At 48.8% G+C, this 25329-nt stretch overlaps 1 protein-coding gene across 1 annotated transcript in view; it reads right to left on the reverse strand.

Moving 5' to 3' along the window:
• Positions 1-4177, reverse strand: part of LFNG (LFNG O-fucosylpeptide 3-beta-N-acetylglucosaminyltransferase) — a 30236-nt gene extending 26059 nt beyond the window's left edge. Inside the window, exon 1 of the mRNA XM_085629216.1 lies at positions 3686-4177. Within this exon, the coding sequence (XP_085485342.1) occupies positions 3686-4003 (318 nt within the window). The 5' untranslated portion in view covers positions 4004-4177. The remainder of the gene's footprint in view (positions 1-3685) is intronic.
• Positions 4178-25329: the final 21152 nt, after the last annotated feature.

A 25329-nucleotide genomic window follows, 5' to 3' on the forward strand; every position in this document is an offset into this window, starting at 1 on the left:
TGGAAGGATGGCACTCGTAAAAGATGCCAAGGGGCTGGACGGAGGAGGGTTCCCTTTATTTGTGGTCAGTGAGCAGCCTTTGGAGGTGGGTGGGGGATTGGTCTTTTGGGGGCAAATCAAGAACCGCTACATCCGTACAAAGGGTCCCCGTGGCGCCCTGATGGACATGCCAGGGTAGCATGCCACCCGTAGCTCCCCGAACAAATGCAACAGATCGGAAGGCGCTCTGTGCGTGGCATCTGGAAGGCGCAGACCGTGGCGTGCACACATCTCATAACCTACAGAAGCAGGGTCAATTTCAAGACCTTCAGCTGCACCTGACAAGCAATTGGGCTGCAAGGCAGAGGGTAAGGGGGGCTCTCATTGCAAAGGGATGCGCAGCCAGGATGTGACCTACTGGTCCCGCGCATCCCCTCCCCTGACAAAGTGCTTACTGGCGCCATCTCAGTAGGGTCGACCATCGCTTTAGCCTTCTAGTGTCTAGTCTCTGCCAGGCCTTCACCGTTTAGGCGCGTCAGACACGTAAGGCGTACATCTTGTTTTAGCCTGGAGTGTTGTGTACCCGTAAGGGGGCACCTTGCTTCACCACCCAAGGCTCAATCTGGGGATGACCCGATTAACCAATAGAAGAGGGTCTGCTTCTGAAAAGGCATGTCAGATAGCAAAATGTTCTGGAAACTATGGACTAGAAACCAGACCCGCGAGGGCAGACTCAGGCTGGCCACAAGCCCAGTGGCCACCTGGTCACAATTTGGGACAAGTTCCATGGACACATCCACGTTCACTTGAAGCGCTGAATATATAGCGCCAAGAGGCAGAGTTCCCCAAATCGCACACAATTACTGGAAACCCATCCTCTTGTTCAGTGTGATCGAGCCATACACTGGTGGCCGACGACTGACTGGCGTGGGACACTGTCTGCACAGCGCCCCCATGATGGAGAGACCCCCCAATACACGCAGCATAAGGATTCTGAATGCAGATCCAAATAAACAACTGATTAGCATGTCTGGTAAGCCAAGGAAGGGGGGGGGGGCATGCTTTTCTCGGGGGCACCACCCTGAGAACAGGCCCCCACCCCTTGGAGCAGCCCATTATGCTAAGGAGGCCTGGCCTTGTTCCCCGGCTGACAGGCCCAGCACAGCGACACAAATCGCATTTCATGCTGCGCCGCACCCGCAAGCTGCGGAGAAAGGGGGAGGGAATAAACAGGCATCTGCCTGCCAAACACAGCGCCTCATTAATGCGCCGTGAGTTACCCATCGCTGGGACCAGGCCCGGTGCATTCACCCATGATGGGGAGGATGGACGCAGGAGTGCGAGGCACGACCCGCATCTTAAGCATTCACTGCGGGCTACTGTGGAAACCAGTCTGTCCTCACTTTCTACGCTAAACACCCTGGGGTCCGTTTTAACACTAGCACCTTGACTTGTGGCACACACAGTGCCTCACAGCTCTGCATTACCTGCACTAAGACGATGTGCTTCAGAGACGATGCTACCCGTAGAACTAGAAAAACAAGAGTTCCAAGCCAGTTTACCCAGCGCATGGTGTGATCCTGGGCAAATAGCTACCCCGGGAGCATCGCTAGCATAAAGCGATCCCACCTCTTATTTACCAGGAAGGCTGCCGATACACCCTATGGACTCTTCCTGAGTTCTGATAACGCGCCGTAGAGCAGGAAAAACGTGCAAACCTCATAGCTTCAACCGCTCAGTTGAGCTAAGATGTCACCATCACCGCCAAAGAATCCGCAGGGGTCTCCATCTGCAGAGCTGCTCTTGACGTGCTCCCAAATTATATGTGGGATTAAAACAATCAGCACTTTGAGGCACGTACTTGTTGACCAATTACTTTATCGTGTATTGTCCCTCAAGTCCACCCAAGCGGCAAGGGACACCGTACTCTACCGGTCAGGCTATGTAGATTCGGATCTTCTGGATTCCTGCCCTCTCTGGGGATATGAGCTGGAATGGTCATTTTAACCAGTCTTTTGTGAGATTTATGAAGCGCTGTACTCAAGGCGCTTCCCTTGGCAGACTCCATTGTCTCTAGAGCCCAGTGCACTCGCTGATGGGGATTGGAGGGGAGGGGGGCGCTACGGGATGTGAGCAACCGAATACGAGTTTCCTTGAAGGGGAAAGAATGCCTTTAATCCTGTCATTGAATCCGAGCTGCGGTTCCAGTGGGGGTGGGGAGATAGCTTCTACCCATAGGGACTGGACCACTTTAGAAAGAAATGGGCAACTTGTGTTTCACGTTAGCCGGCCCCCTCCCCACCCACACCCGGCGCTTCAATCGCAACAACGGGGCCCATCTCTCCGGCAGACACGCTTTGAAGTGCGGAAAACGCTAGCCACGGGCAGGGGCTGTGTGTAAAAGATTATATTTCAAGAGCGCAGCAATTCGGATGATTCAACACAAGCCACACACTGCGGAGGAAATGAGGACTCGCAGCCGGTCCCCGAGGCGAGTGGAGGTTTCTGAGGTGGCGTCTTGTGGTGAGGGTGGGAAGCGAAGACCCCAGACGTGCACTGGAAGCCGACTCTCCCACAGTTATCTACAGACATGGGGTCGTGGACAGGCGCCACCCCCGCCCTGGCACTCCACCCACACTCAACATGCACCCGGCCCCGCCAAAAGAACAACTTTCCAAATGGCCATTCCTGAGATAGGATAACTTGTTTCACGCACCGGAATTGTGAAACTAACACACGATTGGTTAAGGGTGGGAGCTGGTAACGGTGACAGTTCTGCAAGCATGTCATGCACTGCCACCTCAATGCTGGGGGTTTTCTAATATCCCAGCATTACACACTCCTAGGTATATGGATCCAGCTGTCGGCCATACGCTTTGCATAGCGCCCAGAAGCTCACGCTGGAGGGTGGTGCAAGTCGCGTCACTTGACTGGGAGGAGAACCGCACACTTCACACAAACGGAAATCTAGCTCGTGCTCGTTCACCTCCCAACACGACAAGCGTGTTGGGAGGATGAAGTGCGAGGCAGTCACACCATGGGGAGGGACAGAGTGTCACTCAGAGCACCCCCAGCGTGCGCGGCCACGGGGAGGGCGAAAGTGCTCTTGGGAATGACGAGTGCACCGCTGCTAAGTAACTTCTACATTTCACACTGGGGCGCTGCACGCGACCGACACTCGCATGTTTTGGGAAGTCGCAGTTTGGCTCCTAACCCACTGTCACCGGCATCTTCATCTTGGTTCATGTCTACACTGAAATGCCTATTAAACCTGCTCCACGCCCACGATCATCTCTCCCTTACCACCCACTTCACTGAGTCAAGTTTCACAGGTTCCGTTACATTACACTTCTGGTGTCCACTTTCGCAACCCTTTCACTCCTTCCCACCACCGCAAACTGGGCTACCCTCGGCACCTAGCGCCCCCACTACCCATATGTCACTGACACTGCACGTGGCCTACTTCGCTATGGTCTTTTTGCAGGGAGGTGCGAACATTTTGTGGGGAAAGAGTAAAAAAGTCACCGGTAACCAATACATTTGCAAAAAGTGGAAGTGGAACATGAAAAAAGCAGAAAGTGGGCAAAATGACAGATGTTATGGAAAACATTAAGAGTGACCCTTGGTAATCACGGTAGGTGCGATCCACTTACATGCTTGACCCCACTGCCTACCCCATACACCTGCTCGCAGGGACCCCCCTCACCTGCTCCTTGCTGCGGGACACCCAGGTTTCCATGAGCAGGTCCAGCCGCGAGCGGTGGAACTTGCTGGTGGTCTTCACGGCGATGAACACGTCCTGCGGTCCGATCTCCTCCAGGACGGGCCGGGGGCTCTCGGGGGCCGCTGGCTCCACGTCCCGCCTGACGCGCCGCAGGGTGCTGATGTACGCCGAGAAGGTCTGCGCGGCTGCCTGCGGGGCCGCGAAGCTCCGCCGCCGGTGCTCCACCATAAGGACGACCAGGGCGCAGAGGAGCATCGAGCCCAGGAGGGCGAGCAGCAGCCCGCGGCCGCAGGAGGCCATGGATAGGCAGTGGAGGGGCTCTGAGGCTGGTAGGTCCTGTACGGGGATAACGGCGGAGATCCTCCAGTCCCAGCCCTTGATGGCTCCTAGTGCCCTGACCTTTCACCTTAATGTCCACTCTGACCCTTCACCCAACTGTCACCTTCCTCTCAGTGCGCTCAACGGCAATGCCACACTCTGTTGGCAGCCGGGCATTATAAAACCTCCCCTGCGGGAAACCACGCCTCCCACGCGCAAACCGCGCCCACCGCACCGGCATATGCAAAATATTAAGCACCAGGGCTGTTGAAATGGGCGGGGCTTCGCGCTGCACTGTCTAGTCGGCCTCTTGTGGGCGTTTTCTCGTTGCTTTGCACTGCTGTCAGGGGGCGTGGTTACAATGAAGGCTGACCATTTGTAGGCGGAGTTGGAGAGCACGACGGTAGGCGTGGCTCCGGTCTGCTACAGGCCTTCAGTTTACTTGTCACACGTGCCGTGCTGCTCTGCGGGGGGCAGAGAGGAGGATTCCTGGCGAGCCCCGGCCGTGCCCTGCGGGCGGCTTCTGACAGCCCGGGAGAAGAGCGCGGGAGCCGCGCACAAGGCGCGGGTGGGTGGGGGCAGTTCACCAGGACCGCAGGGCAGACTGTACGTGTGATATAGCATAGACCGAAGTACAAGCTATATGCGCATAGCTTTGGCGTGCACCGCTGCATGAGGTGCACATGTCTAGTCTCAACTAGACTACATATCGACGCACCGCTTTTTTGCACATTGATTTGCTCTATACAGAGGTTATCAATTGTGTAGCAGGTTCAGGGGCCCCGTTGCATAGAAGCCTTACTGGCCCACTGAAGTATGTTTCTAGTTGTATGTATTAGCCGTTCAGCAGTAAGATGTTTGGAGGGGGAGGGGTGCATTTGCCATGCTTCTACCCAGGCCATGGCAGCCTTGGTACGCCACTGCCTGTTTGTGCACATTGCTGCCAGTGGGGTGCGTAGTGCATTAGCGAAGCGCTGAGTACATTGCTTGCTGTGCATGCATTTCGCAGGGGCGCTGTACTGCAGGGTGTGTTTATACGATATAGCTGAGCTACACTCGTATTCAACCCTTTCCACATTTGCATGAGGCAGTGCATACTTTTGGGAACAACTGCCGCATCTTTCGGCATTTGCATTATCACATATAGGTCAGATTGTCCATAAAATATCAAAAGCGACCCTTAAAAAAGTCTTTAGCCCCTTTAAACCCTTGTCTGCATTGCAGCGCGTGCATCTATAAGAGATTCGTGCTGCATTGCAGATTTTGTGTCATGTGTTTAGTGCAGGCCTGCATTCAAGGCAGTTTGTGCACAGTTAAGCAGTGCTGCGTGTTTCTGCAGAACACTTCTGTTCTGTACTGGTGCAGCCTGTATGTTCCTAGCACTGCAGAGCGGTGGACGGCGTAATGTAAAATAATTTGCCCCCCCCCCCCCACCCTTACAGAATGTGAAGAAGCCCCCCACATCTCACAGATAAGTATTTGCCTTGGCAATAGGGAGCCTCTCAGAACCCCCCCCCCCCTCTCCCCCGCGTTCAGGGGCCTGCGTTACGCCTCTACTGCAGAACTGAAATGACAGCTGCTTGAACAAACAGTCTGACTGCACGCGCATGATGCAACAAGGGTGCACTGCGGGCAGTGTGTCTATAGTACTGACTAGCTCGACCATACATTGCATCAAACCAGGTACTTGCAGACATACTGGAACGGCGGCGCTACTACAGATGAACTACCAGGCACGGTTCTGCACATAGCTCAGCATGATGGATTAAACCCAGATCAGTTGACTGGGGGTGAGTGCTTGCAATGTTCAACACTTCGTCTATCATCCCCTTTGGTTTTGCATAGCTCAGCACTGCCACAGACTGATGTGTGCGGACAGCCCTGAAGTGCAGCCATACTGTGTATGATTGTGGTGCAGAAGCATAAGGCTGCAAGACTTGTGTGCCGGACTGGATTAACTATTACGCAAAATAAGCACGTGCTTAGAGAATCAAGGGAAGGGGGGCACCACAGAAATTTTCAATTGCCGGATTTAGCATGGGCCATATGGTGCAAAACTGCAAATGGTGCAGCTGAACCTATAAATAAAGTGGAAGTGTACAACAATAAACATTATTTTCCTTCTTACTGTAAGTTTTGTTTCATTTCGAAAAATAACATTTTATTTTACTTTTTATTATTTTTTATATTTTGAATTACATATATATGGGAGCACCAAAACCTTTTAAGTACTTAGGGCCTCTAAAAGTCTTAGCCCGACTTCCCTGCTTGTGTGTGTACAGCTCATCAATGGTGATCTTGAGAACAGATGCACAGTAGAGAAGTCCTGCATTACAGAGTGTGCGAGCACAGCCAAGCAGTGCTGCACTGGAGGCTGCAGCGGAGTATCCACAGCTTGGCAATGATACGCTGCGTGCAAGTAAGGCACGATCGCTGCTGCAGTGCATGCACATGCGCAACACTGGTGTGCACTGCATGGCAGTGCACCTGCTCAGACGTAATGCTCCAGTGCATGGCAGTGCAACACTCAGGCCTGGCTTTAGTGCTAGTGGCACCTGGTGCGAGAATCATTTTTGGCACCCCCTACCACATGAACGCCTCCTCGGTATCTCTCACTATAACCGGGCATAAGTGCCCCTCATCTCTCCAATCATACATTTTTGCTAAACACAGCGCCCAACCCTGAGGTTGGCGACACCCCTCCACTGGTCAGCGCCCAGTGCGGCTGCACCAGTCGCACTGCCCTAAAGCCGGCCCTGGCCACACTACAGCACGGACAATTGCTATTTAGATTATCACAATAAACTGATGCTGCATCTCTTAGAAATCATCCCAGGGCCACTCATTCCTGTGGCAAGTGCAATGATACGTACTGAAATGTTTCATTTGTGTGCCGTCTTTCCATGCTAAATGCAAAAACAACAGTTGATGGACAGAATGCATAACAATGTCATACATTCACCCCAGTACAGAGATCTGGGCCTAAATCCATCGTTTTTTTGCCCACCATGCCATTCCAGTTTGAACCCAGCCATTTGCAAATCAGTCTTGACCCTGTTACTTGTGGGAACAGTCCAGCCCGAACTGCCAAGCCAGGTCCCGGGCTCACTGTGACACTGGATTTAAGCTATCCAGGCTGATGAGGGGTGAAACCCCAAAACCGGTCTTAGGATGCTTGTTTCCAGTTCAGGGAGGACCTGGCTTGGCAGTTCGGTCTGGACTGTTCCTATGAGACCCAGGGTCAAGACTGATTTGCATATGGTCAAGTCTAAGCTGGGGTGGCATGGTGAGCAAAATAATGATGGATTTAAGCCAGATCTCTTGACTGGGGGTGAATGTTTTGATTTGTTCTGCATTCTGTCCATCAATTGTGTATCTTTTGCTTTCTCGCCCTAAGTGCGCTGGGTATGCCCAGAAGTGGGTCCCAGGCTCACTGTGCCACCGGATTCAAGCTATCCTGGCTGAAGAGGGGTGAAACCCCGAAATTGGTCCTAGGATGCTTGTTTCCGGTCCAGGGAGGACCTGGCTTGGCAGTTCGGGCTGGACTGTTCCCATGAGGCACAGGGTCAAAACTGATTTGCATATTGCCAGGTCTGAACTGGGGTGGCATGGTGAGCAAAAGAATGATGGATTTAACTCAGATCTCTTGACTGGGGGTGAATGTTTTGATTTGTTCTGCATTCTCTCCATCAATTGTGTGTCTTTTACTTTCTCTTTCCATGCTAAGCCTTCACGCTTAGTCAGTGTCATAGCCACTGAGTCATGAGTCTTAGTGCAAGGAAGAAAACAGGTCCCGACCATGGTTTGAACTGTGAAATCCAACAATATTTGGGGTTCACTGGGCACCTCAGGCCTCTGGTGCCACAGCCCCTGCTGCATCAATGGAACATATGCCCGTGCACACAGTCACGCCCCTGATTTGAATCTCAAAACGATTGGGATCTGTGAAGCTTGAAATTAATTAATAGACTTATCCAAGAAGCAGTGAAGCTTTCTACTGTGATTTTTTTTTATTGCAGCTGAGGTGCTCCTACCCTATACAGCGGTCTCCAGAACATCTGGATAATAGAAACTGACTTCCTTCTAGGTGCTTGAATAGTGATTGATCAGCCAGCCCAATCACACTATTGTACAAGTCTCGAAAATACGAAAATTTGACCTGCCGGTTCACAAACATCTCTGCAGCACGCACTCTACCCACTGAGCTGTCCTGAACGCTATTTTAATTATAATTGCATGTATATAGCTCTTACTACCCCTGACAAGGCATTGAATAGCTTTACGGCGACTAGCATACTACTCTGGATCTAAAAGTTAGTGGTTAATCCAATGGTTAAATGTTGGGTATTACGATTAGTCATGTGCTCTCAAGGAAAAAAAAATTGCATGCATGTACTCCAGTTACTTTGCGGTAGATTACACTGGTACCAGTTAGGTGTGATCATTAATGGAAAGCATGCAGAGGACGGAAGGTGAGAAGAGGGTCACTCTGAATAAAGAAAGAAGAGGAATCAAGCCTAAAGGAATCAAGTGGAATTAAGTTAAATTCAGTTTTTTCATGCAGGGTTTTAAGACTCTAGTGGAAGGCAGCTTTCTGAGATAGCAAGCAGTCTGAGGATGTAAGCTGCAGAAAGCAGCCTGAGGATGTAAGCTGTAGAAAGCAGCCTGAGGATGTAAGCTGTAGAAAGCATTTAAGCTGTAGAAAGGAACCTGAGGATGTAAGCTGTAGAAAGCAGCCCGAGGATGTAAGCTGTAGAAAGCATTTAAGCTGTAGAAAGGAACCTGAGGATATAAGCTGCAGAAAGCAGCCTGAGGATGTAAGCTGTAGAAAGCAGCCTGAGGATGTAAGCTGTAGAAAGCATTTAAGCTGTAGAAAGGCACCTGAGGATGTAAGCTGTAGAAAGCACCCTGAGGATGTAAACTGTAGAAAGCATTTAAGCTGTAGAAAGGAACCTGAGGATGTAAGCTGCAGAAAGCAGCCTGAGGATGTAAGCTGTAGAAAGCAGCCTGAGGATGTAAGCTGTAGAAAACATTTAAGCTGTAGAAAGGAACCTGAGAATGTAAGCTGTAGAAAGCAGCCGGAGGATGTAAGCTGCCGAAAGCATTTAAGCTGTAGAAAGGAACCCGAGGATGTAAGCTGTAGAAAGCACCCTGAGGATGTAAGCTGTAGAAAGCATTTAAGCTGTAGAAAGGAACCTGAGGATGTAAGCTGTAGAAAGCAGCCTGAGGATGTAAGCTGTAGAAAGCATTTAAGCTGTAGAAAGGAACCTGAGGATGTAAGCTGTAGAAAGCAGCCGGAGGATGTAAGCTGTAGAAAGGAACCTGAGGATGTAAGCTGTAGAAAGCAGCCCGAGGATGTAAGCTGTAGAAAGCATTTAAGCTGTAGAAAGGAACCTGAGGATATAAGCTGCAGAAAGCAGCCTGAGAATGTAAGCTGTAGAAAGCAGCATGGGGATGTAAACTGTAGAAAGCATTTAAGCTGTAGAAAGGAACCTGAGGATGTAAGCTGTAGAAAGCAGCCTGAGGATGTAAGCTGTAGAAAGCATTTAAGCTGTAGAAAGGAACCTGAGGATGTAAGCTGTAGAAAGCAGCCGGAGGATGTAAGCTGTAGAAAGCATTTAAGCTGTAGAAAGGAACCTGAGGATATAAGCTGCAGAAAGCAGCCTGAGGATGTAAGCTGTAGAAAGCAGCCTGAGGATGTAAGCTGTAGAAAGCATTTAAGATTGAGAAAGGAACCTGAGGATGTAAGCTGTAGAAAGCAACCTGAGGATGTAAGCTGTAGAAAGCATTTAAGCTGTAGAAAGGAACCTGAGGATGTAAGCTGCAGAAAGCAGCCTGAGGATGTAAGCTGTAGAAAGCAGCCTGAGGATGTAAGCTGTAGAAAGCATTTAAGATGTAGAAAGGAACCTGAGGATGTAAGCTGTAGAAAGCAACCTGAGGATGTAAGCTGTAGAAAGCATTTAAGCTGTAGAAAGGAACCTGAGGATGTAAGCTGTAGAAAGCAGCCGGAGGATGTAAGCTGTAGAAAGCATTTAAGCTGTAGAAAGGAACCTCAGGATATAAGCTGCAGAAAGCAGCCTGAGGATGTAAGCTGTAGAAAGCAGCCTGAGGATGTAAGCTGTAGAAAGCATTTAAGATTGAGAAAGGAACCTGAGCATGTAAGCTGTAGAAAGCAACCTGAGGATGTAAGCTGTAGAAAGCATTTAAGCTGTAGAAAGGAACCTGAGGATATAAGCTGCAGAAAGCAGCTTGAGGATGTAAGCTGTAGAAAGCAGCCTGAGGATGTAAGCTGTAGAAAGCATTTAAGCTGTAGAAAGGAACCTGAGGATGTAAGCTGCAGAAAGCAGCCTGAGGATGTAAGCTGTAGAAAGCAGCCTGAGGATGTAAGCTGTAGAAAGCAGCCTGAGGATAAAAGCTGTAAATAGTTTATGAACCTTCCATGAAATGGAGACATATCTTTACAATCGTCACTTCCTTGATATAAGGCCCTACTTCAGATATTGACTTATCAAAGGCAGTCCTAGTCATATACCTTCTGCACGGCGTCTTTTCTTTTCTCATCTACTTTCTTGCATTCTTGTCTTCCATGAACTGTTTGCTCCTTCTCTCTGTTTTCGTGACGGCTATGGTGACTACTGTCTTCTGTCTGGCTTGTGATAAAAAGTTGTCTGCCTAACACCGTCCAGCGCACTGAGTCCGTTCAGTTTTTTCAAGATATCTGAAAAAACCGTGCAGGATCTGTGCTATTTTATCTGACTTCCTGCGGATAAATAGTGGATTCTCTGATATGTAACATGGCCCGTGGATAAATTGCTGCTACTTTATTTTTATGAGTTCATTGACATTCATGCAGTGGAACTGCCAAAGCTGTTCTTCTACAATTAAGTGCATTTTTTAATGAAAGGTGGATTGTGCTGACTTTCTTCTTTCGGTTATTTGTCAAGTATTTTGCCCAAACCTAAGAGTTGGAAATATAAAATAGGTTGACTTCCTAAGTGAGGTGTGAGTCCTGGGAATGTGCGATGCACACTGCAGACTGTATTGTTCAGGCAGCCCTGGTCTTCTAGAAATATATGGTACAGCGTATTATAATCACTGCTTCGCGCATCGCAGAGTATGCTGTGCATGTGCCACGAGTATTTTCATAGCACACAGTACTGTGCAGGCCTCGCTGGCTCTCACACAGCAAACAATACTTTGCAGACTTGACCCTCAGATAGCCGACAGTACTATGCAGGCGTGGCCCTCAGACAGTAGTGTGCAGGCCTCGCTGACCCTCACACAGCAGACAGTACTGGATAGAGGTTGCTGGCACTAACACAGCTGACAGTACTGTGCAGGTATCTCTGGACCTCACATAGTACTGTGCAGACCTCGATGGCCCAACCACAGCAGACAGTACTGTGCAGGCCTCGCTGGCCCTCACACAGTAGACAGTACTGTGCAGACCTCGCTGGCCCTCACACAGCAGACAGTACTGTTCGGGTATCTCTGGCCCTCACACAGTACTGTGCAGGCCTCGCTGACCCTCACAAAGCAGACAGTACTGGATAGAGCTTGTTGGCACTCACACAGCTGATAGTACTGTGCAGGTATCTCTGGCCCTCACACAGTACTGTGCAGATCTCGATGACCCAACCACAGCAGAGAGTACTGTGAAGACCTCGCTGGCCCTCACACAGCAGACAGTACTGTGCAGATGTGGCCCTCAGACAGTACTGTGCAGGCCTCGCTGGCCCTCAGACAGCAGGCAGTACTAAGCAGACGTGGCCCTCAGACAGTCATTTGCAGGTCTGGCTGGCCCTCTTTACTGTGCATGCCTCGCTGGCACTCACACAGCAGACAGTACTGTGCAGGTATCTCTGGCCCTCCCCAGTACTGTGCAGACCTCGATGGCCCTCAGACAGTAGACAGCACTGTGCAGACGTGGCCCTCAGACAGCAGACAGTACTTGGCAGGCCTCACTGGCCCTCTGTACTCTGCAATCCTCAATGTTTTTCTAAAAGCATACCTCGCTGGCCCAGGGCTTTAAGTGGGATGAAAAAACTGGGGGGTCTCTCAAAGGGGCGTGGCCAATGTAATTAAGGGCGTGGCTTAAAACACGTAAGCTAAAAATCTGTGCTTAGTATAGTGTGCTGCCTGACTTGTATTTTGCTGTTTCTTTCATTGCCTCCAGATGTATGATACAGCAAGTAACCTCATACCTACAACAAGTCAGGACTTTTGGCTTTGTCAATGGTTGTTAGTTGCATAAGATAAATAAGCAGCAACTACAGCTTGTATATAATATTGAAAAAGTTTCCACTTAAAGCCCTGGTGACACCAGGACAATGTTGCTACTCCTGAGTTTCAAAAAGAGATGGGAAATCCAGAGAGAAAATGACTCTGTTTAAAGGATTTCCCTTCCCCTACAACGCTCACCTGGCATGACGTCATGCCGTAACTTCTCCACTAGTGAGAAGTGAGCAGTGTGAGCACGCGCACAAGATGTGCCTGCTGACACTGCAGTCCAGAAAAAACACGGACCGCCTGATATCGGGCACAAAACAGAGCCCGATAGAGACCCGTTTCGAGGCCCCCTTTAAAAAACTGCCGGTGCTCAGCACCGGTGAGACCCGGCCCCCTTAAAGCCCTGCGCTGGCCCTCACACAGTAGACAGTACTGTGCAGACCTCGCTGGCCCTCACACAGCAGACAGTACTGTGCATGCCTCGCTGGCCCTCACACAGCAGACAGTACTGTGCAGGCCTCGCTGACCCTCACACAGCAGACAGTACGGTACAGGCCTCGCTGGCACTCACACAGCAGACAGTACTGTGCAGGTATCTCTGGCCCTCACACAGTACGGTGCAGTCCTCACTGACTCTCACACAGCAGACAGTACTGTGCAGGTATCTCTGGCCCTCACACAGTACGGTGCAGTCCTCGCTGACCCTCACACAGCAGACAATACTACGTAGGACTTGCTGACACTCACATGGCATACTCTACTGTGCAGGCCCTCATACAGCAGACAGTACTGTGCAGATACCTTTGGCTCTCACACAGTATTGTGCAGACCTCGAAAGCCCTCACACAGCAAACAGTACTGTACAGGCCTCCTTGTCGCTCTCAACTAACAAGGGCTTAATGTAAAATGACAGGGCCTCACTACAGAATGTTGTGCCAGGCCCCCTAGACTCCCATACCTCACAGAAACTCAAATGTCAGAAGGTAAATAGAGCCCCTGGGTTGTCGGGACCCCTTGCACTACAGGTGCTGCAGGAGCCTATGTTACACCTATGTCACAGCATACAGCACTGTGTAAGCCTCACCGGCCTTCTAAAAGCATACAGTACTGTGTAGCCCTCTCACACATCAGACAGTACTATAGGCCTCACTGACCTTCACACATTAGTCACATATGTAGGCCTCTCCGACCTTCACACATCGGACAGTACTGTGGGCCGCACTGGCCCACACAAATCAGACACTATCGTGGGCCTCACTAGGCCTCACTGGCCCTCTCACAAATCAGCCACTACAGTAGGCCTCACTGGCCCTCAAACACCAGCCAGTACTGTAGGCCTCATTGACCCTCAAACATTAGCAGTAGTGTAGGCCTCACTGACCCTCAAACATCAGCCACTACTGTAGGCCTCACTGACCCTCACACATCAGTCAGTACTGTAGGCCTCACTGACCCTCTCACACATCAGCCAGTACTGTAGGCCTTACTGACCCTCACACATCAACCAGTACTGTAAGCCTCACTGGTCCTCTCACACATCAGCCAGTACTTTAGGCCTCACTGGTCGTAGGCCTCACTGGTCCTCTCACACATCAGCCAGTCCTGTAGGCCTCACTGACCCTCTCACACATCAGTCAGTACTGTAGGCCTCACTGACCCTCTCACACATCAGCCAGTACTGTAGGCCCCACTGACCCTCACAAATCAGCCAGTGCTGTAGGCCTCACTGGTCCTCTCACACATCAGCCAGGTAGGCCTCACTGGTCCTCTCACACATCAGCCAGTACTGTAGGCCTCACTGGTCCTCGCACACATCAGCCAGTACTGTAGGCCTCACTGATCCTCACACATCAGCCAGTACTGTAGGCCTCACTGGTCCTCTCACACATCAGCCAGTACTGTAGGCCTCACTGACCCTCTCACACATCAGCCAGTACTGTAGGCCTCACTGACCCTCTCACACATCAGCCAGTACTGTAGGCCTCACTGATCCTCACACACATCAGTCAGTACAGTAGGCCTCACTGGTCCTCTCACACATCAGCCTGTACTGTAGGCCTCACTGACCCTCACACATCAGCCAGTACTGTAGGCCTCACTGACCCTCAAACATCTGCCAGTAGTGTAGCGTTCAAGCCAACATGTTATAACAGGGAAAGTAGGAGATTTCTGAAAAAAAATCGAGATAAAGTCTTTTCTCCAATAACATCTTTTGAAGTAGTGGCAATTTTAGGCATGCTACCCTTAATTCCTTTTTTGCTCCTGCGTCGCGTCTGAATCGGTTCCATTGGCGTGTAGGCTGTAAGCCTCACTCATCAGCCAGTACTGTGCAGTTCTCTCTGGGCCTTGCATTGCAAACAGTACGGCTCGCTGGTCACCTAATGACAGACGGTACTGCGCATGCCCGGTGAGCAGGCTTCAAGGAGTTCTGTACAGGTGCAAGGCTGCCAGAAAAAGGCGGGAAAGCAGAGGCCTGAGGGGACACAGCCCCGCCCTCACAGTTTTGCCGGAGGGCGCAGATAAACAGCTTGCATTGTCCCGTCACCCCCTCTGTCCCCCACTCAGAACAACAATGGAAAGTATTTGCCCACGTCACGGGCTCCTGCCTGCAGTGGTCCATGGCCAACCTTTCCTCAAAGGGGTGGCGAATAATAGCCAGACAGATTGGCATGCCGAATAGACAATGCCGCGTCTTTTTGATGTTCGGGGGAGTTTTAGAAAATACATGTGCTGTGTGTTCTCGAGAGCAGGAACCGATCTGGCCACAGCCTGCCTGGAAGGGGAACGGGGGATTTGCAAATGAATAGCTATGCGCGGCAGATGTTAGACGCGCAGTGCCAGCCGGGGTGTCCCAGACATGTTCGGGCAACGCGTCTTTCCTCTAGAAGGCTGGGCAGGGAATCTCCCATTATTCCACCAGCTGCATGTTGTAGGATTCCTCAGCGCCAACAATCTTATCGAAAGAGAGCGATAATTCACTTTATATGGAAACACGCAATCTCTGCTCTGTAAACTGCATTGCGCTCCTGCAGAGAAATGTCTACCCTGGCTTATTACATTAAGGACAACTGTTGACATTCTCTAATTAAAGCTATTACGACACCGCATTCACGCGCCCTAGGCACTATATGCATTTTACCGGCTTGACGTTACAAAGCGCTTCAATGCCTCGTCAGAGGTCGTAAGCGCTAAATGAATACATTTACATTTTACAATTACTGGACGGTAAACACTGGTACAGTTCTATTAAGAGACTTTGGGGCATATTTACAATAAACTGGCAGAGCGCAGTGTTATCAACAGTTTTACAATGCAGGAATGCACTGTATTTACAAAAATAAGCGCACACCTGCATTTCTCCTAGCGCTGAAAAAACTACCTAGCACCTTAGCACCATTTTGCTAGGGTGACTGTGCTGCAGGGAGGATTGTTTATGTGCAGGAAGGAACACCTTCCTGCACATAAACAATCTTAACAGGTGATTTTCTCTGCCCATGTGAGCTGCAGAATGCAGCACATGTAGAAAGAGCAATATGCGAAGAGAAATAAAACATTTCTCCTTGCATCGCCTGTTTAAAACCAGGTATTTCCTGGTTTATTTTTGGAGCTGCCCCATTCCTTGTAAATATGGGGCAGCATCAAAAAGCAATGGGTGTTGTGGTGGAACGCCCAATGCAACACCCATTGCACACCCCTTTCACTCTAAGTGCTGCGTGAAGAGGAGCGCTATTTACAAGGCGGCGTTAAGCCACTTTAAGTGGCTTAATGCCGCCTTGTAAATAAGGCGAAGTACTTAATGCCACCCGAATGCCACAAAAAGTGACGTTCTTGTGGCGTTAACTCCTTGTAAATATGCCCCTTAGTTCTGCAGCAGAACCCTGGCTCAGCCCTATGAAACGGGATTCAGACCTGCAGAGAAAGCCTTGTTTGCTTATGAAATGGACGTTGCAGCTCTACAGCGAGGTGCTGTCCTTATCCACCGTCGGACTTATTCAGACCAAGAGATCTATGTGATCAGCCATGGACACTGTCACTGCCCATCAGAGAAGGTCTGCCTCTGGTTCATCGCAGAAATGTATATTCACAAAATGAGAGTTGGGGGATCTAACTTCAAGCACAGCCTCCCATACTAAAATTATAATTGCATTTATATAGCGCTTACTACGCCTGGCGAGGCATCAAAGCGCTTTTTCGGCGAGTAGCACGCTACTCCAGAACCCATAAAGGATTAGTGGTGAATTACTATAGTGAATATGTGAAAGTAATTGAGTGGTGGATAGGTTAATCAGTTATTTGGATTGAGAAGGATAGTGGAGAGAAAGAAGAGACTGAACATGGATTCACAACGAGTGCTCGAACCTGTGGAGTCAAATCTACATCACCCTATTTAATGTCAGCTATTAAAAGGAGGTATCCAAAACATATTGGAGGAGACGCCTCACCCACAACTTATTGTGGCATGCTTCATCATAGGTGTCCTCACAACACCAGAGTAGTTGAATACCACCCTGGCGGACTCAACCACATTCGGAGTTGGTAGTATTAAGCTTTATTGTTCAATTACTTAAAAACGTTACAATATACTATCATTACAATATTCTATAAAAGAAAAAAAAAAGAAAAGTTAAAAACCCACACAAGTTGCTACAAACTAGAAAAGAGTTGAAACATTAAAAACAGATATCCAAACTGGCAGTAAAGTGCAGGTGCATAAAACTTAGAGGGGAGTTTTGTCAAAGTCTCTCTTGCTTGCTAGCCGGCTGGTTTCTTTTTGTAACTCGATTTTCTGTGGCAGTGTGGCCCGGATTGATTCTGTAAATTTCCCTAGCCGCCCGACTGTTTGAGCTGTTTTAGCAAAGAAACACAAGTCTGAGACTTCTCTGCATTGTACAAGGCCGTGAGACCTACAGATGGGAAGTACCAGTCGGCGCCGCTCACTGACTAACTTTGGGCAGCTGCACAGCAGATGGAACCAGGATTCATGATTGTAATTGCAAAGTCAACATGCGGCTGAATTGTCCTTCCGGGACCAGGCTTGGTTAAAGTCTGCGATGGGCAGTGCAAGAAGACTCATGTAGGTGATTTTTTTCTGGGCTGGGAATGTCAGTGCTTGCTCAAAGTAAGGCTGTGGTTTTCCCACTATGTAGGAAGTGTCCAGTGATGCGAGGCTGGATATAAGTAGGCATCCAGTTATGAAAATATCTAGGGGTAAACCAAGGGGGTAATTTTTATTAGCGGGTACCCTTTATATTGTTAAAAGAGTCATAAGTGAGTTTTAGGTGAAGTATAATGGTTCATCCATCCATTCGCCTAAATGTTTCGACCAAAGTTACAAGCCCAAAGGTTCCGTGGTCTTCTTCAGGGCCTCTCTTTTCCTTGCCTACATTTTGCATACACTCCATTAAAAAGGTGCACGGTCCTCATACCTGTCTTGTGTTGTCCCCTATTTTGGGATTTTTTATAGCACCATGGTCATAACCGGAATGCACCTCTCCTGTAGTCACATTCATCAAGGAGAAGGTGCACCTCTTGCACCTAAGTAAATCCTCGGTATGCTGCTCCCTTCAATACAAAAATTCCCTCTTCCCTAATGGAAGGGCCTTCTTGCGCAGGGGTGTAATGCAGGCTCCTGCAGCCCCTTCTGTGCAGGGGCCGCCCAACCATTCAAGTGACTTAATTCATCCTAAGGTCAATCAATATTTGAGAGGGAAGGGGGACTCAGGGAATCTTCTTCACATTCTGGAGGGAGGCCCCATCATTTTGTGTTACATCACAGCTCTTGAGAGAGTGAATGGATAGGTGAGTGCTGTGAGGAAAGGAGGAAACTTACCTGTTTTGGCTAATGTAGTTGCCATGCATGCTGGCCCATTTAATTGCCATTGCTCTGCACTGCCTGTTGGAAGGATTGAGGATACTTCAATGACTTCAAGCTTCTCCTAGTGCTGGAAGGTAGTTTGATCGACTGCCTCGTTAGTAAGTGGCTTTCAGTGTGTGCAGAGTTAGGTGGCTGGGTAGAAGACTCTGAAATTCATCTGTGCTTGAATGTTCTTGGAAGGTGATTCAGAAATGAGCTAACGTCTGGAGAATTAGAAGACCTCTTAGGAGGATGTACCCTGTGGCAAAGTCCTGCCTGGAAGGGATGCCTTAGAATGGGACAGACCACAGCGGATGGCTTGAGTGTAAAACAGGTGGGCATAAGGCCGAGCATGAACAACTGACAGGTGTTTCCTTAAGGAGTTTGGGTCTACTATGAGCAGGTTTGGGCACTGGGCCCTAGAACTGTTGTGAGTGGGTGCCATACCTAAGTCCTGGTTCCATGGGATTATATGTGGTGTTATCCTAGGCCAGATGAGGATGCTATGGGTGTGTCCCCCTAGGCCGAACTTGATTAAAAATAATGTTCCTTGATTGACAAAGCAATTTGTACAACCAAATGTCATTCCTCTCTAATGGCGTTTGGCACACACATATCAATGGTCATTTGGGTCCTGGGAGAGTTGGATGTTTAGCAGTTCATGAGCTGTGATTACACCAAGTTGAAGCCCTAATTCTCAGTGAATGGGTTGGGGAATGCACCATACTTAGGGGTGTTTTTCACAACCTGACAAATGCTTGGCAATCCTGCTCCTATATTACATCACACTTTTCACCACCCCTGGTCCTTAGTAGGGGACCTGAAACCACACCTTGCCATGTTTCCCTCATTCCATTCAAGGGCTTGAGGGAGTGACATATAAGGGGCTACATCAGTGCTTAAAGTGCGCAGAAATAAGAGGTATAAGTGCAGATCATTTATAGGAGGTGTGCATTTTTATGCATGTGTCCTAAAATCACTCTTGCAGAACCAGGCTGTGGTACTCCTAGTCCTAATGTTCGTCATCTTTGTCGGTTTGGTCCTGTTGGGGTCTAATTCCTCCTGGTCATTCTGGTCACCCTAGTTTTGATTCTCTTGGTCTTAGTTCTCTTGGTCCTCCTGGTGGCCTGGGTCCTAATGATACTCGTCGTCCTCTACTTCTCCTTGTCCTTCACCTCCCCTGCGGTTCTTATTTGAATTTGAATTTTTAAAAATTTGTAAAGCGCACGTTCACAATGCAGTTTCATGGCGCTAGAGGGATTCCTGGGCAAGAAAAGTACAGAGGACTATGAGCTGAAAGCCTGCTTAAACAGGAAAGTCTTGAGGGCCTTGCGGAACTCCATATAGGAAGGGGAGAGTCTGATATGGAGGGGGAGGGTGTTCCAGAAAGTGGGCGCAAGCACCGCAAATTTCAGGCCTCCTGATCTTTGTTTCTTGAAACGAGGAATGACTAATAAGGATTTGGTGGATGAACGAAGAGCTCTAGAAGGACAGTAGTTGATAATGGCGGAATTTATGAAGGCAGGGGCCGTGCCCATCCGGGCTTGGAAGGTAAGGCAGCCAAGTTTGAACAGGGCCCGTTTCTTAATGGGGAGCCAATGAAGGGCAGTGAGAAGGGGTGACGAATGGTGAAATTTAGGTAAGCCGTGTATCAGATGAGCTGCCTGGTTCTGCACCAGCTGAAGACGTTGAAGTGCGTAACCAGGGGCACCATTATAAATAATGTTCCCATAATCGATCTTAGATAAAACCATGGCCATTACAATTAGTTTAAGTGCAGAGAAAGAGAAAAACCGGGATACTTTCCTAATGATACGCAATGTAAAGAAACAAGAGGAAACAACCGAGCTAATGTGAGAGTGAAGTGTCAAATGATGGTTAAGTGTGATGCCAAGGGTCTTGACTGAATGGGAGGGTGTAGGAGGTGAGCCAAGGGAAAGGGGCCAAAAGGAAGAAGACCAAGGGTTGCCACTGCCTCCCGTCAGAATCAACTCTGTTTTGTCCGAGTTGAGTTTGAGATGGTTCGCATTCATCCAATCTCGGATAAACAGCATGACAGACTGGAAGGCAGTAACAGCTAGTGAGGGGGAAGAAAAATTAAAAATGAGTTGGAGGTCATCAGCATAATTGTAGACTGTGACCTCCATTTGTTGCAATGCAAAGATAAGGGGGAAAATATAAAGATTGAATAATAAGGGGGAGAGAGAGGAGCCCTGAGGGACACCACATTGGACGCTGCGGGGTGGAGCGGAAAATTCGGCCAAATGGACGGCCTGAGTGCGGTCAGCCAGGAAGGAGCCTGTCCAGGCTAGTGCTTGTCCCCCTATGCCCGCTGCCTTGACACGGGACAAGAGAGTAGAATGGTCCACCGTGTCGAAAGCGGCGGACAAATCCAGGAGGACCAAGGCTTGAGGAGTGCTGGTATCAAGACCCTCCCTGAGTTGATCCATGACCGAAATAACCACCTTCTCGGTGGAATGGCGGGGGCGGAAACCCGCCTGGCAGGGTGCAAGATAATTGCTGTCCTCAAAAAAGGTGCTAAGTGTCTGGGTGACATGGGACTCAGCTATCTTGCTCAGGTAGGGGAGAAGGGATATCGGACGGTAGTTTATCGTGGAAGAAGGATCTGCCCCTGGTTTTTTTAGTATGGGGAAAATTATAGCCGTCTTAAAAGGGGCAGGGACGAGGCCATGCATGAAGCAATCATTAAGGAGGGTAAGGACCGGGGATGGGCATTCGGTAAAGATCTGACGGAGAATATGTGCCGGGCAGACGTCAACTGGAGAGCCTGACTTGACACGGCTAAGCAAGGGAAGCAGGGATTCTCTAGTAAGTACAGGGAAGGAAGTAAGGGACAAAGCATTGCCTGAAGGGAGGGAGTGGGAAAAAGTAAGCGAAGGGGTGGGAATGTTTGCTTTAATACAGGCTATTTTGTCAATGAAGAATTCATTAAGCGAATCACATAGCGCCTGAGAAGGGAGAATCTTGGGCAGAGTTCTGTCCGAAGATGCCAACTCGTGGACGGTGGCAAAGATCTCCCGTGGCTGACTTTCTGCAGCTAAAATGCGCTCCGAAAAGTATTCTGTTTTAGCTGCCAGAATGGCTTGTTTGTATTCTCTAAGAATGGTGATGTAGTATTGTTTCCGGGTTGGGCAATATTCTCTTCTCCAGGCTCGTTCGGCCTGCCGTAACTCCAATTTTTTGGCTTTGAGGCCAGGGCTGAACTACTTGTTGGCATTGTGGGTGCGGTTGATAGTAATCCGCTTCAGGGGAGCCACTGCATCGCAGGCTTTAATGAGCCAGCGATCTAGAGTGGTAGTCTGGGTTCTTAGTCCTGGCCCTCCTGATGTTTGTCTTCTGATCCTCCTGTTGCTTATGTTCTGATTCCTACTCACTGCACTCCTGGTCTCTCTTCCTCCTGACACTCCACCTTCTCCCCTTCTTCCACTTACTCTTCCTCATGAACTTCATCTACATCCTCCTGGCCCAGGACCTCCTGGTATTATTGCAAAATGTCCTGCTCCACCTGTTCTTAGTTCCTCCAGATGTTGTTAGGCCTCTTCTTTCTCCTGGCATCCATGCACCCCTGCCTATTCCGTTCCTCTTCTTGGTCCTCTTGGTTGTGGCACATTTGTTTGTTTCTGATTTTCCTGGTGGCTCCATCCTGGCGGAACTGGGTTTCCTGGTCAGATACTGGTGAGAAGGATTATAAGTACCTGCAGTGAAGCTACCCAGAATTACCATCACAAGGAGGGCCTCAAAATTCAGGAATGTTCAGCAGAACTTCCACTGAACCCTCTCTTTGAGATTTGTTTGGTTTGTTGGTGATTTCTGAATTTTTATTGTGAGTGGAAGCCATCAAAAGTGCTCCATCTAGATACCTGACTGATCACAACTGTTTTTTTGCACTACCTATGCTGAGAACCAAAAGACCTTGGCCCGCTTAAATCATTTCTACACCACAGAGAAATATGTGGACTGCCCCAGTTTGTTCAAGTATAGCATCTGTGTGCAAAAATGCAGAATCAGGAATCGTTTAAATCATTTCTGGCCCGCACAAACAGGCCCAGAAAAACTTCGGGCTACATTTGTATTCATTTATTTGATTTTGGTGGTAGTGGTGCGGGTAATTGAGTCACAAATGGTAAATATTCATGAATGCCAATACAGTAGCCACTTTAGATGCTTTAAAACAGCATAGACATTTTATAACACATCCAAGTTACATTTTCTAAAAAGTCTGTACGTAAAATTTGTCCTGTCCCTCTTTATGACACTTAATCATGGCCCAATGTTGTCATTGGACAGCGTAAAAAGTAATGGGTGAAATGCTTGAATTATTCTCAGCCACTCTAGACCACATTCCAGCCATCGTTTTGTAGCTCGCCTTTACCATTAAGGAACCTATATGCAAATCAATCTTGGCCCTGCCCCACCAGGGATAGCCCTGCCAAATTGTTTGGTCTAAGACCTTTTTCGGCCGTGCTTGGCCTCATCATTGGAGCACAGATCGAGTGCTGCTGCTCAGGGGGCTCTGGATCCACCCTAGGGAACAAGCCTCCAACACTATGAGACTGACAGACATAAAAAACACAACAAGCGAAATGCGTGAATTACTGGATGTTACTGGTAATGACACTGGGCCAGAATACAGTCTATTGGGGGCATATCAGTAACAACCGGCAATAATTGTCGCTAAGCGCACTTAGCGCTAGGATAATTATCGCCGGCTAGCGTGGATTTTTATCGCTGAGATCGCCTGCTTTTAGCAACGCTTATCTCAAAAGCGATAAAAATCCTAGCGCTAACTGCCAAACGTGAAATTATCGCTGGAAACCCAGCGATAATCCCACAAAGATTGGCGAAAGCTTGCTGATAGGGCCTCACATGCTTAGCCATGATATCCACCTTCCATAGGCTATCAAGGCTAAGTCAGTTTCAAAGCAAGCGTAAGGAAAGTAGCGATAACAGAGGTTATCGCTACTTTTCTTGTCGCTATGCTGCTTTGCGTGAGGCTTGATAATAGAAGAAATGTCGCTTAGCGACATTTCTCCCGTTATCCTGGGGAGGAACGCCCACTTTGCATCTCATTAGAGATGCAAAGATGGGCGTTAGGAATTCAGGCGCTAAGGCACGGTTTCACGCGATATATATATATATATATAGCGATAAAATTATTGCCGCTTTTCGGCCGAAAACGGCCGCAAAAGCGGTGATAATTTTATATCGCCGCCTTGTAGATATGCCCCTTGGTTATTAGCTTATCTGTGCCTTTACTGGCTGGGTCAGTCAGGTTTGACCCCGCCGAAAAAGGAACAATCCAGCCTGAAGAGCTGTTTCACATCCTCTGAATGGAGCACAGCCAGCCCAGACCACTTTCAGTCTTCTTGGTCCTCGCCAGAGAGGTGCTGGATTATGAGACATGGCCCTACCCCCCCCCACACCCAACATCAGCCGTGGCCCATGCAGGTAAGAGCGATGAGGCCGTGTTGGGGGGGGGGATTCGACAGATGACCACAAGAGGAAATTAAATAAATGATCAATTTTCCCCTCTTCGATGTGTCTCGAAATCTCCCCACCCGGCCCCACCACTCTTCCCTGCATGGGCCGCGGCTTCCCAACACAGGCATGTGTAACCAGGCCAAGCCTTGATCCCCTGGCAGTTGAACGCAAGTTGGGCGAAGTGTGGGCGAGCGGTGAAGGGACCCACACCACGCCCCCGCGCTGCACTGCGCCACCCACGATGACCCTGAGCCCCGCGATATCTCGGAGCAACGGGCCACACTCCCTGACCCGGGGCTGCCCTATGGCCCACCGCACCGTAAATGCCGTACCACTCCTGCCGTGGCACGCATAATGCACGGATTGCCCCATTTGGTGTGTGCCTTTGGTCCTACCCTAGATACCACCTGGGGTTACAGTTTGGATTTTCCACTCTATCAAGTCCCAATTAAAGAGTGGATCGACACAGTTTTTCTCTCACAGACTTTCGGCATTTCTCAAGAATGTTAATTGCTATCTGTAGTTTCTGAAGCTTTTTAGTGGGACTTTTCGGATTTTAATCGGGACACTCGCTTCCCTTTTAAGTCATATTCAGAAAAAGAAGATTCTCAACAACCATCCGATCTGCATGCCTTTACATCAAGCAGCTTTAACACTCTTTCACAATTTCAGGTAGTTTCACTTTCTGGGTACTAAAGCAAAAAACAGACCTGAAGTGGAGATGACAAAGGTTAAGGTCTGCTAAAATATGGATGGACAGATCAGAAACATTTTGCACTTATTAGAAATGGAGCAAATGCTGGTGCATACCATTTACCACTAGTGAGAGGAGCACAAACAGATCTTGCTCTGGCCCATATTTCTTACAACCATTTTTTTGCCCAAGGCCAAAAACTGGAGGCCAGTTATTTGTGTGATAATTCTGGCAATTACAGTACCTGATCCATGATTACATCTTGCTGAAAAAATAAAGAAAGTTGATTTTGCACATAGTATGTTGGCCTGGTTGTATGTGTATTCAAGAGAAAACACAGCTGTAGAAACGGATTCTGGCGAATATATTAGTTGAACCCTTTTTGACGATTTCTTTCTTCAAGAATTACTTTCACTGGGATGACGAAAACAACCTGCTGAAATGCCTTTCTTGTAGAAATATGCATTTCTTATGGTGTTTAGTTTTTTGCGAGTGGGGCTACCGCTGTTGGAATGGGTGAACATGATGTCAGTGAATATCATGATATGTGCCGGCCAGAGAACGGCAATACCAATAAATGCAATATCAATTTATGCCATAACCTGTGTCAGCATGACCATGCAATCTAGTCAGTGCAGTATCGATGTATGTCATAACCTGTACCCGCACAGTAGCGCAGACACCGGCAATGACGATATCAAGTTATGTCATATTCCATACACAAATGCCGATACTGTTACTAGTAGGAACAATGTCGATGTACGCTATGACCTAAGCAAACTTAACCGTGTCAATACCAATTAGAACAATGTCAATGTATGCTATGACAATTGTATGCACAATGTTTAGGATGTCAATAAAAATGAGACCAGTGACTGCCATATTATTTTCAGGAGTTCTAATGAACTCACATCATTATTATCGGATTCACACAAGGTGACCTCTCCATCAACCCCAAGTCAGAGATACGAGGTTAAACAAGTCCTACGACCAACACCTATGCCTTTTGAATACCAGGTCACAGGTGGG

Source organism: Triturus cristatus, chromosome 10 (genome assembly GCF_964204655.1).
Source record: "Triturus cristatus chromosome 10, aTriCri1.1, whole genome shotgun sequence".
Classification (NCBI taxonomy): Eukaryota; Metazoa; Chordata; class Amphibia; order Caudata; family Salamandridae; genus Triturus; species Triturus cristatus.